Genomic DNA, 19,780 nt, shown 5'->3' on the forward strand with positions numbered 1-19,780 from the left:
ACTGACAAAATTTGTCAAAATCGGTCCAGCCATTCTTGAGATATAATCATTCTAGCTAACATCCCTTTCCTTTGTATATACACATTGTATATATTTCGCTATATATATCCGATGTATTTACTCTCGCCATCTACGACGTAACGGTCAGAATTGATCTGTTCGTCTATTTGCGACTTCGTCGGGATTAAAAAAGTGCCAGAACTTACACCGCAACGGAAAGAAAATAGATTCAGAAGAGCTAAAGAGTTTCTTCGCTTGGCCGAAAGTGGTGAACTGCCGAATTTGGTTTTCTCAGTTGAGAAAATATTCGTTGTCCAGCAGTTTGTAAACAAACAAAATTATCGTGTTTACTTGCCAAAGAGGTCATTTGAAAATGTGCACCTCCGATTGGCCACCAGAACTCAAGTGCCGGCCATGGCGATGGTGTGGGCCGCCATAACAGCTGATGGTCGCTCTCTGCTCGTATTAATCGACCGTGGCATCAGAATAAATGCCGAATATTATCGCGAAAATTTTCTGGAGGGTGTATTAAAGCCTTGGGCACACGAACATTTCGGCCGCAGACCTTGGACATTCCAACAGGACTCAGCACCATCGCACTCAGCACGTGCCACCCAAAAATGGTTACAAAAAGAGGTTCCTTGCTTCATTTCCAGCGCACAATGGCCACCAAAATCTCCGCATACCAATCCGTTGGACCATTGTGTCTGGAGTATTTTGAGCGCTTCGCCGGGAATTGGCCAAAATACCGCAGAGCAACATTCGGGCAGCGTGTGACGGTTTCATTGGCCGTTTGAAGGCCATAATTCGTGCCAAAGGTGACCAATTCGAACAAATCTAAAATTATTCTAAAATTTAATGCTATTTCCGACATTGTTTGCGTTTTGACTGTGTTTTTAATTTTTTTCCGCCAAATTTTCGCATTTTCAGTTTAAATATCCGTCAGAGGTGGTTATCTGTTTATTCCGGCGTCGTAGATAGTCATCCTTTTTCGTCGTCATCGCGCCGACGAACAGTACATTCTTGACTTCTTTCGTTATCCGTGTACACGTAGCTAGGATATCTTGCTTTCTTTTCCTTGAGAACTGTCTATTCATGTCTTCGGGACCTGATTTTCTTTTCGTCCTCTAGTACTTGAACTTTAGTAATGGGGTCTTTTATGCAAATTCTTTCGTATTTGCTTGAATTTGTGACTATTTTCACAGCCAACAGCTCTGAAAGCAGATTTACTTTCTCCTCCAAAAATTTTACCTTAAGATTTGTTTGAACTCTTACCACATGTGTTCTCTCCTCAGGAGCCAATTCGGACTTGAGTTCCTTAAATGTTAAGTCTCGTTGAACGCTGACGTTCAGTAATACAACATTTCTTTAAGCCATCATTGGCATCTACGGCAACCTTCAGGCTATGTTCAAGCTTTATGTTCGTTGTTTTAGACCCGCCATTTCCCTCTTTGCTTCCTCTAATAATAACTGGAGACAGCTATGTCTTAACCTAAATTCACGTTTAAACTTTATATATTCTTATTTCCATCTTCAACTATTATCCGTTCCATAAACCGAAATTATCAAAATGCAGGTGATTTAAGCTGATATTGGTCATTTGGTGCACAGTAAATTAAAATCGGATAATGGTACTTATGAGAGCGATATCTTCATCTGATCCGATCTCGATAAAATTTGACAAAGGTATTTTTGAGTTATGTGAGGGACGTAAAACCCCAAATCAGATAAAAAATATATATCGGAGCTATAGCTATGTCTGAACCAATTTTCTCCAAATTTAATGTAGACTGAATTCAGTCGAATGTGCCAAAATGCAGGTCATTTGGACTGATATTGGCCATGTGGTGTATATATGGGAGCTATGTCTAACTTTGAACCAATTCTCACCAATTTCAATAGGGTCCGTCCTTAGACCAAAAACATATTGTTTAAAAAATTGCATATCAATTGGATAATAAATATGACCTGCATTTCGTTCACAAAAATACATAAAAAGACAGACAGACGGACTGACATGCATAAATCGAAAATTGAAACATAATAATATACATTTACTGAACTTTTTCACTTAGACCCACATTTTGGTTCTGATGGTAATACCATCTAGTCTTAATATATGATCTTTGATCACATTTCCACTTCTAATGCAACTGTGTCAATAAATCTAAATATTGTTGCCAACATAAATGACAATTTGCAGTGCACATGGCGTACTAAACATGCCTTCCCAGTGACAGCCATAAAATTCGCATTTCAGTGAATTTTTAGCAACCATTCGAAAAGGTGGAAACGAGTATACATTTAGCCCATGCTAGCCAACGTGAAATAGAAAGTGCATAAACAACAACCACAAAAAAAAAAAACACATTTTACCCAAAATAAATTGCCATCTCATATTGTGATCTGGTAGTAGTGGTGTTAGCATTAAAAATTCGCATTTCAACTAAAATATGTGGAAAAAATAAATAATTCATGGTGAAATTGATGTAAAAATTTCAAATTAAAAAAAAACGAGAGGAAAATATATTCCAAATGCAATTTGATTCAATCGAAAATGAAATTGAAAATTTATCATCTATCCAGCATTAGTTTGCTGTCGTTGTTGTTGTTATTGTTGGCAAACGGATTTCAGCACATTTCTGCTCAACGTACAAATATTGGTAGGTTTCCCATGATGCCGTTTTTTTTTTGCTGTTTCCTATTTGTAATATTGGAAACGAAACAGATTTACAGATGTTCATGCAACTGTAACAAGAAAACATAAATCTTTTCCAACATGGATATACACACATATTTTACTTCCAAATCATTTGTTACGTAAAAATCGGAATGGGTGAAGAGATGTTTGTATCGAATATATTTTGTGTGTGTTCTTTAGTTTGTTTTGATTTTTTTTGTGCCCCACTAGCATCCTAACATTGGCCGCTGAGAAACATATTTGCGACCTAGATTTTCTTGTTTACATCCCAATGTGCATTAAACATTTGTTTGATTTTATATGTATGAATGAATATATATTAATGAAGGAAATTGTATTTCGAGCAGATGGAATTGTATCAAATATAATTTTTATATCCCATATGGCATTGTATCAAATATAAGTCTTAGATTAAGCATATATATGCGATCTATAAGCTATGTCGAAACCGATTTCTACCTAATTTGGGGTTAATGCGTCATTGACCTATTGACCCCTTGACATGGGGTCAAAGGCCCCTTGACATGGGGTTAATGACTTTTTGACATGAGGTCAATGAACATTTGACATGGGGTCAATAACTTTTTTCTCTGTCTCTCCTCCACGCCCTCTTACTGTTTTTCTCTTTTTCGTGAGAAAGAGGGAGAGAGTGAGAAAAAGATGAAAAGGGAGAGGGAGTGAGAAAAAGGGCGATGGAGAGAAAAAGATGAAGATAGATGGAAAGAGAGAGCGAGAAAGAAAGAGGGAGAGAGAGAAAAGGTCATTGACCCCATCTTTTCTTTTGTATCTGTCTTCCCCCTACCTCTTTTTATACCCTCCACCATACCATGAAGGAAATATTAACTTTGTCATTCCGTTTGTAACACCTCGAAATATATAAATTCTGGATCAGCGTAAAATTCTAGGACGATCCAGCGATGTCCGTCTGTCTGTCGTCCGTCTGCCTATTGTAAACACGCTATCTTTTGAACGAATTGAGATAGAAGGCTAAAATGTTGCATACATGCATAGTTTACCATTAGGCAGGTTAAGTTCATAAATGTGTCATGTCGGTCCACGTTTTCGTATAGCCCCCTACAACGGTACCTGCCGATTTTCGGTATTTTAGCGACAGTATTTACCGGAATTATTTCAAATTTAAAGTTCGTAATGGGTACTACAGCCCATAATAAAAATTTTTGTATGCAGGTCCATGTCATCGTATAGCCCCCATATAACAGTACCTCCCGATATTACGTATTTTTATGATTTTAGCATCATTATTTAACGGAATCAAATTTCGTTTCGGGAAATCTAAATGGAACTATTTAAATTTGGTATTTGAAGTTCGTAATGGATACTACATCCTATGATAGAAAATTGTCTGTGCAGGTCCACGTCTTCGTATAGCCCCAGATTGAAAAAAAATCTGTTTATAATGTAGCTAAAATCATCAAAATACCGAATATATGGGGGCTATTCGAAGACGTGGACCTGCACAGACAGTTTTCTGGCATGGGATGAAGTATCTATTACGAACTTCACATGCGAAATTTGAAACAATTCCATTACGAACTACAAATGCCAAATTCGAAACAATTCCGTTGAATAATGTCGCTAAAATCATCAAAATACCGTATATCGGGAGGTACCGTTATATGGGGCCTTATGATAACTTGGACCTACATAGCCCATTTACTATCTCAATTTGTTCGAAAGATAGCGTGATTACAACAGCCAGACGGACAGACAGACACACAGACAGACAGACGGACATTGCTAGATCATCTTAGAATTTTACGCTGATCAAGAATATATATACTTTGTTGGGTCTGACATGAGTATTTCGAGGAGTTACAAACGGAATGGCAAAGTTAATATACCCTCCATAGTATGGTGGAGGGTATAAAAACATAAGGATTCATGAACCCAATTCATTCACATCCCGTTCAGTAAATCTTTTTTCAGCCGACATTATTGTTAATTTTCATTTTTGGTTCTTTAATTTACTACTGCAGATCTCTTTCTTCCTCAAATATTTACATATTTTTTTGCTCCCCAAAAAAATAATAAACTCTCCATTCTCTTGCCATTTTAGGCCTCATACATGAAGCCGATAATCCCGATATGGCAAAGATCTTTCAATTGGCCATTAGCAAAGCCAATGAGGAAAACGAAGATATCCGCCTGCATGCCGTGACCATTGAAATAGATGCGGGCGATGCTTTTGGTACATCCAAAAAACTTTGCAAAATCTTACGGGTGAGTAAACATTTTAAAGTTCACAACACGACAAGCATTTCCGTGCATTCACGGCCATGGAAATACTACTTTTAGAATGAAGAAGCCATGCTGGCCAAAAAATGGCAAAAGTTTTTGTTTTTAGAAAAATTTGTGTGTTTAATTTATGTTTCCTTTAGCAAAATCTCGTTGCGGTTTTCGGTCCAACGACGGACATGGCTGCCAAACATGCCATGAGTATTTGTGATGCCAAAGAGTTGCCGTTTGTGGATACACGTTGGGATTTTGGTGCTCAATTGTCTACGATTAATTTGCATCCGCACCCCTCACAACTGGCCATGGCCATAAAAGATGTGGTTACAACATTTGGATGGGAAACCTTTACCATTATCTATGAATCAGGTTCGGAGCAATGCAAATGAAGGTCAATACTTTTGAGTGTTCAGTCAATACTTTGTTTGCTTCTCCTTTATTTATTAGGAGAGTATCTAATGTTTGTTAAGGAGCTACTCGAATTATATGGCACCAGTGGCCCCACCATCGTTGTACGCCGCTATGAACTTGACCTCAATGGTAATTATCGTAATGTTTTGCGGCGCATTAAAAACTCTGGCGAAAGTTCATTTGTGGTTGTGGGCTCTTTGAATACATTGCCTGAATTATTAAAACAGGTGAATGGAAAAAGTTTTCAACATTTTCTTTTATATTTCAATGGAGTGATGTTTTATAATTTATTTCAATTTTCGCTTTTGATGTGGCCTGCTGCCGTTGTAATTACTATCAGGCCCAACAAGTTGGCATAATGACTGGAGCGTATCGTTATATTATTGGCAATTTGGATTTTCAAACCATCGATTTGGAACCATATCAGCATGGTGACACAAATATAACAGCATTCCGTGTGGTGTCACCCGAATCGGACAATGTTGCCGAGGTGGCAAAAATGTTGTATGAATCCGAGGAACCTTTTCAAAATGGTATGTAAAATTATAAACAATACAAATTATATTTATGCAATTCATTGCAATACAAATTATATTTATGCATCCAGGGCATAAAATTCTAAAAATTGAAACAATGCATTGTGAAAACAAATTGAGGTGGCATATAATTTTCCAAAAAAACGTTAGTCATTTGGTTATGTGGAAAATTACTATTTGTTATGGTCAACATCTCAATTTTTTCCATGATGCATTGTCTATAATTAAATTGCTAGATCCGCATATGAGATGAGTTAGATAACTCAATAACACTGTATAACACAGAAAATAATTACGGGGAAAGTTCAATGGATTATGAAAGTGGAGCTAAAAAATAAAACACTAGTATCGGCGTTTTCAAAGTTTACATCGAAAAGATACCAAAATAGAAGAGAAATGTTTCCCCCTCTTCAATACTTTTTGAAATTTTAAGATTAAGATTCTTTGGAATCCGTGCATTTTAGGTACATAGCGTCTTCGGCAATATTGTTGATAAAAATACTAGGAAAATGTGGGTAGAATATTTTGTCCCTCAAGAACTTAGGAGTCTTTTTAGTGTATAAATCTTGCCTAAACGCAATAGATATTTTAGGGTTAAAATTATAATTTCAGGTTTCTGGTAATTAAATGTTTCTGTTCTGACCCTATCGGGAACTCAACGCAAAATTTCGTGAGGTTTGCGTCATAGTTGTGTCCTGTAGCGTGATTACAAATGAAAATGGACAGACTCAGCTCTGCGAGATAGGAAGATAAATATGTCAAATCGTCGGTCTAGAACCAATATTTCGAGGTTTGTGACATCACCTCACCTTTGGCGGATTAGGTTATTTAAAATGAGAAATTCAAAACCGGCGCCCGGACATAATCCCCATTGCAATCATGGGCATTACGAAATTTTTTCAGTCATGTTATTTTATAAAGTGGGTGTATGACCGTTTGATGTGGGGACTACTTGCAAAAATTATTAAATGTAGTAAACTTGTACTCGCGTTAGCCGGTGCCGGACATACCCAGAAGAGAAAGTCTTTGAACATACCCATTATTACGGCGGTTATGTCCGCTACTTTCTGTGGTTAATGACTTTTTTCTTGGACATAGTCCCAATTCTAATTTGGGGGTTCGGCCACAATTCCCAGAAAGTTGCGGACATAATTCCTATGGGGAATACCAAAAACGATTGGGTGTGCGAAAAAATGAGATTTTCTCCACTGGGTATGCCCTGCACCTAAATTTCCTAATTTTTGCAAGTAGAGGGCCTTTGGCCGGGGCTTGAGATTTTCTCCTCTGAGTCCCGCTCCGGCTAACGTGAATCAAAGATTTCTAAACTTAATTATTTTTGTAAGTAGTCCACACAGCAAACGGTCATATACCCCATGGGAATTGTATCCGTTTTTGAAGCGGCTATGACCAAAAACAAACCGTACATAATCCCCATAATTGCAATGGGGATTATGTCCGGGCACCGACACGGTACCTCCAAAACCAACGGACGCAATCATTAAAAAAATAAACGGTATTGGCTTGTTTGTTCGGGATACCATAGTATTTTGTTGTTGCAAGATGATCAGGCTTAATCCCTTTATTGTTGTTTTTATAAAAATAACGTTTGTTTATTAGTGGAGAACGATGTTTACCAGGGGTAAGGCAGGGAATACCCATAATAAATAAACGTTTATATTACGAATTTTTGGGAATCAAATCATACCAACTTTGACCATTTTTGAATGTGTATTATGGCTTTAAAGCAGTTATAATTTCAAGCCGACAGGAACTAATATATGGGAGGGGAACCACTTGTGTCTGAACCGATATTCAGCAAAATTCATCCTATTTGAGGTGATTTTACACTCTTTAGGTGCAATCAAAGTAAAATCGGAAGGAAGTATATATGGGAATTTTACGGGCGTGAAGGACTTAGAAACAAATTCGCATGAAACATATATATGGGACCTATAGCTATACTTAACCGATTTTCACCAAGTTGTTCTTCCAGGATGAGTTTGTTCGATCCAAAAATCAATCAATAAACTTGAAATCTAGTAAAGATATATAGTGGAGCTATATCCAAATCCAAACCGATCTCGACAAAATTTGGCAAAGGTATTTCTGAGCTATATTTAATATATTTCCCGAATTATCGTTGTTACGAAGTGCATATTACGACTGTGGAGGACAAATGAAACAAATTGAATTAAAAACAAGTAAAAAACAGTAAGTCCGAACTTTGAATACCCTCCACCATTTGTAACGAATTAGAAATTTTTCAACAAAATAAAATCCATTAAAAATTGTTTTAAAATCTTTAAAATATCTAATATAGGAAGGTGCCGATATATGGAGGGATATACGGTATTGTGGACCTATAAAGACAAATCTATGTCTGGGTGTAAAGTACTCACAAGGAACTCCTTGTGTGGATTTTCAGATAATTCCATTGGAAAAAGTGGCTAAAATCATCAAAATACCGAATATAGGGGAGTACCGTTATATGGGGGATATACGATATTGTGGACCTGTATAGACAATTCTCTCTCAAGGGGTGAAGTACTCACAAGAACTACTTGTGTGGATTTTAAGACAATTCCATTGAAAAGTGTGGCTAACATCATCAAAATACCGAATACCGGGGGGTACAGTTATATGGGGGATATACGATATCGTGGACATATATAAACAATTCTTTTTGAGGGGGTAAAATGCTCACAAGGGACTCCTTTTGTGGAATTTCAGACAATTCCATTGAAAAATGTGGCTAAAATCATCAAAATGTCGAATACAGGGGGTGCCGTTATATGGGGGCTATACGATATTGTGGACCTATATAGATAATTCTCTGCCGAGGTATAAAGTACTCACAAGGAACTACTTGTGTAGTTTTTCAGACAATTCCGTTGAAAAATCTGGGTAAAATCATCCATATACCGAATATCGGTGGTAACGTTATATGGGGGATATACGATATCGTGGACTTATATAGACAATTCTCTCTCAGGGGGTAAAGTATTCACAAGGAACTACTTGTGTGAATTTTCAGACAATTCCATTGAAAAATGTGGCTAACATCTTCAAAATACCAAATATCGGAGGGTACCGTTATATGGGGGCTATACAATATCGTGGACCGATATAGCCCACCGAACTTGACCTGCCTGCAGACATAAGAGAGATCTGTGCAAAATTTTAGCTTCCTATCTTAATTCGTTTAGACTGTAGCGTGATTACAACAGACGGACGGACTGACAGACGGACGGACAAGGCTAAATCGTCTTAGAATTTTACGCTGATCAAGAATATATATACTTTGTTGGGTCTAAAATGATTATTTCGATGAGTTACAAACGGAATGACGAACTTAATATACCCTCCACACTATGTATGGTGGAGGGTATAATAAATATGAGAGCTATAGCTATATCCGAACCGATTGCCACCATACTTATTTGTAGGATAAATTTTTGTCAAATTCCGTCCTATTTGGATTAATTAGGCAAATCGGACGAATATGTACAAAATTTCATGCCGATGTAAATAGAATCGTCTCTGAATGTGATTCTATGCAGATCATTAAAAGGAACTATGAGTCTATCTCGTTTCGTTCTGTATGTTAGAAACAAATGCATAAAGACATAATACCCTGATCACTGTGTGATATAGGGTATAAAAGGGCCTAAAACGAAGTGTTGGAACGAATGTAATATTTAAAGGTGGACATTTCACTGACGAAGTGTTCACTTCCTAGTAAAAACAAAATAGCTCATTTCATATGGACGTTACAGTAATTTATTTTACCATTTATTGAAATTGTGAAATCAATTTGTTCTTGCCGTTTTCTGAAGCACGCCTTCCGCATACATTTACATATTTTGATAATGGTAGCAAGAGGTAAATGGAGACATTTTGTTAACCTTCTAAGTTATCATTTACCATTTATTTTAAATTAAAGTAATTGTGTCAACTCTCTCTATCTCTTTTATGCACGGGCAGTATGATTCTGAACTGAGTTAATCGCAAATAAACCAAATATAATAAACTACAACATAATGATAAAGGTTTTATTTAAATTCTAAAAAAGGCTAAATGTTACAGGATTGACATTTAAGAACAACACTTTACCATGAATCTAACCTTTGCCCTCTAGATATTGTTCTTCAAATTCTTGCAAAATTAATGAACGTTGCTATCCGTGAAAAAAAAACAACTCCAATACTCACATAAAAGTCCATTATATTGTAAAACTCACAAATAAGTAGTAAAATTTTCAATGAAAACATGTAACAGCGAATCCATGTTGTCCTCGTCCTTGCAAGCTCACACATGCACACATACGTGCGTTTTGACACTACTCCATTCCCTCCCATTAAAGTCAAAGTCGTTACCCAACATACCAAAAATACAATACAGCTTGAGAATAATATTATGAAAATAGTTTATCGTAAGAATTCCTCAACAATGCTAGAGAAAAACTTTTTTGCACAAACTTTTCTCAAATCTGTCCTTTGTTGACAAATTTGTTTTGATTTTTTTTTTGTGAAAATTGTCGACAAAAAAAATATTTTCTTTGGTTAAAATCAAAATCACGCGAATTTAAGACCCATTTCTGGATGAAACTCTAAGGTAATGATGAATAATAAATCTGGGAATCTGTAGTGTATATTATTTCAATCTCATTTCAGAATAGAGGCGTCAAAAAGTTGCAAGAATTCAAGAGAAGTGAAGAATTAGTGGAGGAGATGCGGAAGCTCAAATAAGGGGAAAGATATCATCTAGGTATCAATGCAACAGGAGGCAGCGACAGCTGGGATGGCGATCAATGAATGAAATGTGTAAAATAATTAAAAAATAAATATTTTATACCATTGAAAAAATAAGCTTGATATAATATTACTTTCGTAAGCTTATTCTGCAATTACAAGAATAAGCTTATGAATAAGGGTTCCCTTTCGATTATTCTATAATTGTTAAACAAGCATTTCTCAATACATTCTCAAGATTTTCTCAAGCTTAAGGCTTATTTTTGAAAGCTTATTAAAATATTATTCTCAAGTCAATTTGGTATGTTGGGTAGCTTTCATCGGGTCACACCCACAAAAACGAAACACATTAATGTTAATGCTGATTTTCGAAACACAATTTAAAAGTCAATATTGTCAGACATTTTCACTCAATTTTCTTCATTTTTTTTATTCCTTGTTGTTGTTTTCGTTTTACTCAATTTTATTGCTTCTACACTCGGAACACGCACCGAAATGGCACGCACACGAGAATAGTGTCATGTCCTTTGACTGTTAACATGGCTTTGGTTTACGACGGTGTCCAGTTGCTGGCCGAGACGTTCAAGCATGTCCAGTTTCGTCCAGAAGCTTTAAATTGTAACGATGACAGTTCATGGGATAAAGGATATACGTTAGTCAATTATATGAAATCGGTAAGTGGGGACGTTATATGTGGTGGGGACAATGAAATGTCTTTGTTTTCGTCGATAAAACATTTCCCATTTAATTTTCTTGTTGTTGTGTCTTTTTCTCTTTTTTCTTTTTAAAGTTAAACATTGAAGGTCTCAGCGGAGAAATAAAATTCGATTATGAAGGTCTGAGAAGCGATTTCACTTTGGAATTAATAGAACTAAGTGTGTCGGGAGTACAAAAAATTGGCACATGGAAGCCGGAGGAAGGTGTTACCATCGATCGTCCACCACCCACTGTAAGCGGTGAACCTGACATGCGTTCATTGGTCAATAAAAGTTTTGTTGTTATAACGGCCATTGTGAGTATTGTTTGAGATAAGTTAACAATTTTTTTTCTGTAGTGCTATGTACATGTGTGTGTTCGTATTGCAGAGTGAACCTTATGGCATGCTGAAGGATGTTCCCCATAAACTGGAAGGCAATGATCAATTTGAAGGTTTCGGCATTGAACTCATCGAAGAATTGGGAAAGAAATTGGGATTCTCCTACACTTTTCGTCTGCAAGAGGATAATAAGTATGGAAGTTTAGACGCGAAGACGGGCAAATGGAATGGTATGATTCTGGAAATAATGGAAGGGGTATGTTAATATTTCTAATTATTAAAAAATATGTTTTCATTAGCATTTGTTTATAAACCAAGGCGATTGCACTCTTACTTTATAATGAAGCATTTATTTTATGTTCAATGGATATTGGTTTTCCATTTGACCAAATAGCACCATTTTAGAAGTTTAGATCATTTTTGAATTTTTCGTAATCTTAAAGTTCGAATTTCTTTTTTGATACATCTATCCTGCACTTCATGAATGATTCGCATTCCAAATTTCAGAATTCTAGCTCATTTCTTCTATTCAATACAAAGGTTCAATATTTAATACATTTTAGTACTCTTCGTACCAAAAATGTTCAGTCCTATCAAATACCTACGCAACAAATCTTTACAAAGCCTGTCTTCGTGTGGAAATTGTGACCGGGACCTAAATAAATTAAATCGGCCGATATTGCCAAAACATAAACATATATTTAAAACTTTTCGAGGGGCGAATCTTGATTTAATGATAACACAAAATATCAAATTACAGTCAATTATGTTTTAAGTTTGTTGCTGAAACCTTGTAAATACCGAATTGTAGGAGGCTATAATATAGCGATGTCTGTCTGTCCGTCTGTCTGTTGTAGTCACGCTATCTTTAGAACGAATTTAGACAGATGGCTAACATTTTGCATACATGCATAGTTTACCAGCAGGCAGGATAAGTTCGTAAATCGGTCCACGTCTTCGTATAGACCCTATATAACGGTACCACCCGATATTCGGTGTTTTCATGATTTTAGCGACATTATTTAAAGGAATTATTTCAAATTTCGTATTTGAAGTTCGTAATGAGTGCTACAGGCGATACCTCCCAATACTCGATATTTTTATGATTTTAGCGAAATTTTTTCAAATTTGGTATTTGAATTGTTTAAATTTTTGTGTTTGAAGTTCGTAATGGGAACTACAGCCTATGACAAAAAATTTCATAAGCAGTTCCACGTCTTCATAAAACAATTTCAATTTAAGTGGTAGTTTCCGGAAGTTTTTTGAAAATTTTTAATTTTTTTTTCCAAATGATGGAGGGTATTAAAAGTTCTTGTTTCTTTTACTTGTTTGTATTATTTTTTCTAATTTCAACACACAAAAAAAGAAATTGTTCAATTGTCAATGTTGAAGTTTTTCAACTTTGAAATTTTGTACCTCCGACGTTTTTGTGAAAACTGAGTACGTCCAATTTAGGTAACGCTGTAACAGTAGTGACATGGAATATTATTAAAGATCAAAAATTTCGTGAAAAAATTGGAGGCATTTTTCAATAATTTCATCAATTTAGCCCTGCAGAACTTTTACCATTTTTAATAACCTTTTTTACCTACCTACTTACCTTTTTTATTGCAAACCTAAAAAAGTGAAAATGGCGTTAAGTTCGGATGGACCGAACCCTCAATCATGTTGACCTCAGTTTGATTTTGTCTATTTGATACATTTTCAAATTCATAATCGTAGTAAATTCAGTCGAAAAATGTGTAAAGGTTCTTCCAAATGTCCATACTAGTACTTACCTTCATATGGAGGCTATTTCAAAACCTGCACCTTGATTGAGCAAATAACCGTGTCTTTGTGTGAAAATTGTGACTGCTGAAACCTTCTGAATACCAAATACCAGGAGGCTATAACAAACATAGGTTTATTTTGAATATTTTTAACAGGGACAGTTTGTTTCCTCAGGGAACCTAAAATACCAAATTACAACTAATTTGGTTAAAATGTGATTGAATTCTTCAAAGTACTTTAAAGTCGAAGATTCCATTGTATGGAGCTTTATCAAATAGTTAGCGTATAATTTCCACTTTTGTGAAGAAAGAATTCACATAATAAGAGCTATCGAAATACAGCTCATTTGGTTTCAAAATGTGGCTGGAATCAAAGTCAAGGTGACGAGAGTAAATAGGTAACACTACACTGAAAGAAAAATGATTCGTTGTATCAATGAACCGGTTTCGTTGATTTTATGTCATTGATGGAAGGAAAAGCTACATTAATATAATAATTGTTTTGTTCATGCAATGAAAACTTACGTTGCTTTCAAATTCAATGATTTTTGATTTCATTGAATATATGAAACGGATTTCATTAATGTTACGAAACTACTCATTTTTACAAAATTTAGTAAAAAATGTGAATATAAAAATGATACAAAATAGCGCTGTCTTATACAAACAAATACGCAACCAAAGTATTTATAATTAGAGGGAAAATTGTGATAATAGTTATATTTAAATTTGTGCCCCAATTTAATTAGACAGTTTCATGAAATGGATGAAACGTTACGTTATGGAGTTTGTTCTTAGGCCAAACAAATGATAAACGAAAAATTTCATATCAATTGGCGATCTGCATTTTGTTCATAAAAATACATGGGCAGACGGTCAGACTTATCGACATGCATAAACCCACTCAGAACGTGATTTTATAAAGATCATTCAAAAAAGTAGGGTTTATCTCGCATATTTCTACCTGTTACAAACAAATGCACAACGACAACGGTATTAAGAAGTAAAAAACAGCAAAGTTCGGCCGGACCGAACTTTTAATACCCTCCACCATTCTCATTTGCATAACAACAGTCAGCGACAAATACATACTGCATTACAGCTGCTACATAATCAGCAAATTTACCGGGAAAAAGACATCTCTTCAGACCGAAACTAGTATCAACTTTCAGATTAAAGAAATTCACACCACCGACATTGAAGAGGATATCCTTGTTCACCAGGGTGAGTTAGTAAATGTTACTTTTCTCCCACAAAAAGTTTGAAAAAAAAAAAATAATTTAATCACTGGAAAGTCAAGTTCGCACAAACACCACAAAACCAAAACATTAATATCAGCTGGCCTTGTTGCTCAAACATAGAGCAGATAAAAACACGATAAAAGACCGATAAACTCCGAAAACTTATCGATATTAAAGCAAGAGTGTTGCCAACCACAACGAATTTTCCGTTACATTTCTTATAGTTTCAATTATTAAATATGCAACGTTCACCTCCACTAAAGGCCATTGCTACCCAGCAAACAATTAGTGCCCAGTCATCGAAACGAAACAGAAATGAATTATCACCAGGTACTGGAACATCGCCGGTTGCACTCTCACAAATGGAACTTATACACCTTATAAGCAGCACAATTAATGCAAATTTAGACGAAAAACTAAAAACGTTGTCTACAAAGGAAGATATTGAAGAAGTAAAGGTGGAAATAACCTCAATTGGCTCGGAGTTAAACCTTCTAAGGTTGGAAAATCAACAGCTAAAGGTGGAACTACAGCAAGTACGAAGAGAATGTGAAGAAAATAAAAAAGATATAATGTGGATGCAGGAACATATAAAAAGCAGCAAAATTTTCATCCGTGGCCTAAATTGTACAAATGAGCCAACAAAAGAAGTAAATAATTTATTAACAAACAAACTAGAACTGAAAATGAGGGCAAGATCTGTTCGAAAAATTTATGAAAGAAATGGAAAAATGAGTGTAGTGGCTGAATTCGAAACGAACCATGAATCGGAAGAAATTATGCGTAACAGCAGGAAGCTAGCTGGTTCCAACATTTATATAGAACGAGATCTAATCCCATCAAAGCAACAATTTAAAAAAGCTTCTCTTTGTCTCAAGTCGAAAATATTGGCCATAAGTAAGGAACATAGAATCACAGTTAAAGAAGACAGCATTAGGATAAACAATACATGGTTTAGTTGGAATAAAGATCGGAAGCTCATTGCCGGAAAGAACGATGGTAAAGATGAACTACACAAACTTTATGGTGACATTATTAAATCTGTGGACACTAACTACGACTACTTGCTGTGTGAAACAGAGTCAAAAAACTAAATACAATCCCAAACTCATTTTTTCAAAACCTTTCTATTTTATCATATAATGTAAATGGGATTGAAAACAAATATTTATACCCATCCTTTTTCAATTATTTACATAATAATGATATAATTATACTCACTGAAACCCATTTGATTGAAAATAAATTTGAAAACATAAAAAAGTATTTCCCTGGATTTCAATTGTATAACGTTGCAGCAACAAAAGAGCACATATATGGCCGAGCAATTGGTGGCATCATATTCGCAGTCAACGAAAGAACTACAAAATTGGGCATAACGCATAGAGTCATACAGTATGATAATACCAATTGCTATCAGTTTCACTCCAAACAAGGACCATTATTTACCATTATTCCTCAATACTGGAGGCCCGCTCAATGGGACAACGAGTACAAAAAGATCCGTAAACTTCTCGAAGAAAATGATATGTTATATGCAATACTAATCGGAGACCTTAATTCAAGGATTGGTGAATTGACACAAGATTTGAGTGGAATTTATAGAGAACTATTTGCTGCAGGTATGGCCACACGAAAATCTCGGGACAAACTTACAAATAGAAAAGGGAACCTCCTAATAGAATTATGCACCAACAATAACCTTCTCATTCTAAATGGCAGAACTCGTGGAGACGAAGATGGCCATCTTACATACATAAGTGGAACAGGAGAATCCGTAAATGATATATGCGCAGTATCCCAGGAAATTTTAAGCCTTGTGGAGGAATTTGTAGTAGAGAATCAAACATGGTCAGATCATTTACCAATAAAACTCAAACTCAAATTTACTACAGAAAACACTAACATCAAGAATCTTAACCTGTTGCCTAAGCTCTTATGGGATAAACATAATATAAACAGATACCAAGAATGTATCCAAGAGAATTTGAATAAAACTCTGAGTAGGAAAAATGAAGTTACCTTAGACGAGCTTGGAAACATAATAAAAGCATCAGTAAAATCTAAAGTGAACAGAAAAGTGTTCACGCCAAAGCAGCCATGGTATGATTTCAAATGTCATAATGCGCGTAAAATTATGTTTTCTTTACTAAAAAAATATAAGAAAAGCAACACACTTGAGACTAGGAAAAAATACATAGAATCAACAAAGAAATACAAAACTATATGCACGTCCAACAAACAAAGTTACAACAGATACCTGTTAGATACAATCAACAATGTTAATGACTCAAAACAGTGGTGGAAAGCAGTGAAAACGATAAGGAACCAAAGATATCAAATCAGTACGTCAATATCCTCAAGTAGTTTTAAAAATTACTTTGAAGGTCTGTTGAATCCCCCGCATCAAGCTCTTGAGATAAGCTATGCTCAAAATTTTATAACTGATCCAATTCTAGACAGTGAAATAACCATGTGCGAGCTAAAAAGTATATTGAGAAAATTGAAAATAAACAAAGCGCCAGGAGAGGATAGAATTTCATATGAACACATTATATACGCAACTGATGATTTTCACAAACAATTGATCAGGAGATATAACGCAATTTTAAATAAAGGATGTATTGATAATGCTTTTAAGAAAACCATAATTTTCCCAATCCACAAAAAAGGAGATATGTCAGAACCATCAAACTACCGAGGAATTGCTTTTATGAATAGTATTGCTAAAATAATGATGGGAATTTTAAATCAGAGACTATATGATTGGGTAGACTATCATCAAGTGCTTTGCGAATACCAGGCAGGTTTCCGAAAGGGCTATTCGACGGTGGATAATATATATAACCTGGCATCAATTGTGAATATTAAACAAAACGAAAATAAGAAAGTATATGCTTTCTTTGTGGACTTTAAAGCCGCTTTCGATAATGTCTTCAGAAAATCCTTAATATATAAACTAGCTCGACTTGGTGTTTCGAATAAATTTCTAAAACTGATTGAAAGTATATACAACAACACAGAGTATGCGGTTTGGACAGGCGAAGAACTGTCAGACTACTTTGAAACCAGTTCAGGAGTGAAACAAGGTTGCCTCCTGTCGCCATTGTTATTCTCGCTCTATATAAATGATCTACACGAACATCTAGAAGGAGGTATTGATATTCACAATATAAACATTAGGCTTTTGCTCTATGCAGATGATATTGTGATTTTGTCAGATGATATAAAAACGCTACAACAAATGATCTCAAACCTGGAAAGCTATTGTGAAAAGTGGAATCTGAAAGTCAATATGAGCAAGTCTGAAATACTCATATTCAGAAAAGGAGGAAGGCTGGGCAGAAATGAGAAATGGAAGTTTAATGGAAATGAAATTAAAAATGTAAATGAGTACAAATACTTAGGAGTCACCTTTACCCCGAAACTTTCATTTTCAAAACACATTGAGAAACGAACTAGCCAGTCAAAGATGGCAATAAACTCTACATGGATTGATTTCCTGGGGAAGAAAGATGTAAATATGAAAATGAAATGGAAGGTCTATGAGGCTGTTTGTAGATCAGTACAAACTTATGCTGCACAAGTATGGGGATATTCGTATTTTGACGAGGTCGATAAGTTGCAGCGTTACTTTTTAAAGAAAATCCTCAAAGTACCAAGTTTTACACCTAACTACGCTCTTATGCTTGAGACCAATGTCGAAAATTGTCACTTATATACACTCAAACTAAATCTAAAGTATATACATCAAGTATTGTACAGATACCAAGAACATCGGTTACCGACAATATTAACCAATATATTGCTAGAAAAAGAAGGATTCTGGGTAGCAAATATTAAAAGTATGGCTCATCGGTTAAACGTTCAATGGCCAAATACCGCAAATGAAGATGAATGGACATTATTTAGCAAATGCATTATTGGTAAAGAAAAAACATATTTATTACAGGAAAACTTGAGGCTAAAACAACAAAGCCAAGATAGAATTTATAAACATTTAGACTATAGAATGGGAGAAATGTACTTTACTGACTCTTTTACTAGCGATCAGATTTCATGGATCTTTAAAGCACGATGTGGACTTATCAATTTGAATGCAACCAGATTTAACACTGAAAATGCAGAACGTAAATGTACGTTATGTAATCTGATTCGTGATGAAACATTGCAGCATTTCATTGGAGAGTGCCCTATCCTGGCAGAATTTAGGACGAGTTTTTTCCAATCCGCAATACTATCCGAAGAAGATGTGATTAACATTCTGGATGGTCGTGAAGCACATTATTGGAGACAGCTGGTCATATATTTAAAAATATGTTTAAATTATAGAGAATTTCTAATATTTGAATACAACTCAGTATAAACATAAATTAACTTGTAATCAGATACGACAGACGGTTTATTAAAAACCATTGTCTATTTAATAAAAAAAGTATATATTATATATATTATTTATATATTATATACATCCTAATAAATAACCATTCTCATTTCACTGAATCAAGGAAGAATTTTCCTTATATTAATGAACAATCTCGTTAATTTTACTGAATGACTGTTTTCATTTATTCAATGAACCTCTACGTTGGTTTAAAATCAATAACAAATTTCATTGACGGAACGTAGGATTTCATTTATGGTATGAGAAATTTAACTGACGGATCTAATGAGGTCAAGACTGTTGAAGTTGGCGTCAATTAGCTCAGATTCGGATATTACTATATACAATTTCCCCCTATTGTATGGTTATTGGGCAACAAATGTATAATATTTTTTTGAACAAGATGAATTTTAGCTCACAAAGTTGAATAAATACTGGAAAGATTTTTTTTAAATTTTATTTTAAAGTGGTTCGGATATAGAAGTAGCTTCAATATATACAGGGTGAGATAAAAAAAACTGCAAAAAAGTCAAATGCCATAATTTTTAAATTATATTGGATTTTGCTTTAAATATGTCGGAAATAGCATCCAATTTAAGAATAAGTTTAAATTTGTTCGAATTGATCACCTTTGGCACAAATTATTGTCTTTAAACGGCCAATGAAACCGTCACACGTTGCCCGAATGTTGCTCTGTG

General features: G+C 35.0%; 1 protein-coding gene and 1 long non-coding RNA gene across 6 annotated transcripts in view; both read left to right on the forward strand.

The window, feature by feature from the left end:
- The first annotated feature begins 2,254 nt into the window (after positions 1–2,254).
- The window catches only part of LOC105262426 (glutamate receptor ionotropic, kainate 2), a 50,869-nt gene continuing 33,343 nt past the window's right edge, over positions 2,255–19,780 (forward strand). For 4 of the 5 annotated variants that reach the window (XM_059127045.1, XM_059127041.1, XM_059127042.1 and 1 more), the window contains exons 1-8: positions 2,255–2,663; positions 4,779–4,942; positions 5,101–5,323; positions 5,402–5,592; positions 5,706–5,898; positions 11,169–11,326; positions 11,443–11,664; positions 11,738–11,944. In XM_059127045.1, coding sequence (XP_058983028.1) covers positions 2,558–2,663; positions 4,779–4,942; positions 5,101–5,323; positions 5,402–5,592; positions 5,706–5,898; positions 11,169–11,326; positions 11,443–11,664; positions 11,738–11,944 — 1,464 coding nt within the window. In that variant the 5' untranslated portion in view covers positions 2,255–2,557. The remainder of the gene's footprint in view (positions 2,664–4,778; positions 4,943–5,100; positions 5,324–5,401; positions 5,593–5,705; positions 5,899–11,168; positions 11,327–11,442; positions 11,665–11,737; positions 11,945–19,780) is intronic. The other variant, XM_059127044.1, reaches the window with a different exon arrangement.
- Positions 10,282–10,900, forward strand: LOC131804325 (uncharacterized). The gene is made up of 2 exons (XR_009343076.1): positions 10,282–10,515; positions 10,575–10,900. It is a non-coding gene; the product is annotated as an uncharacterized LOC131804325 (long non-coding RNA).

This window comes from Musca domestica, unplaced genomic scaffold (assembly GCF_030504385.1).
Source record: "Musca domestica strain aabys unplaced genomic scaffold, Musca_domestica.polishedcontigs.V.1.1 42, whole genome shotgun sequence".
Taxonomy (NCBI): Eukaryota; Metazoa; Arthropoda; class Insecta; order Diptera; family Muscidae; genus Musca; species Musca domestica.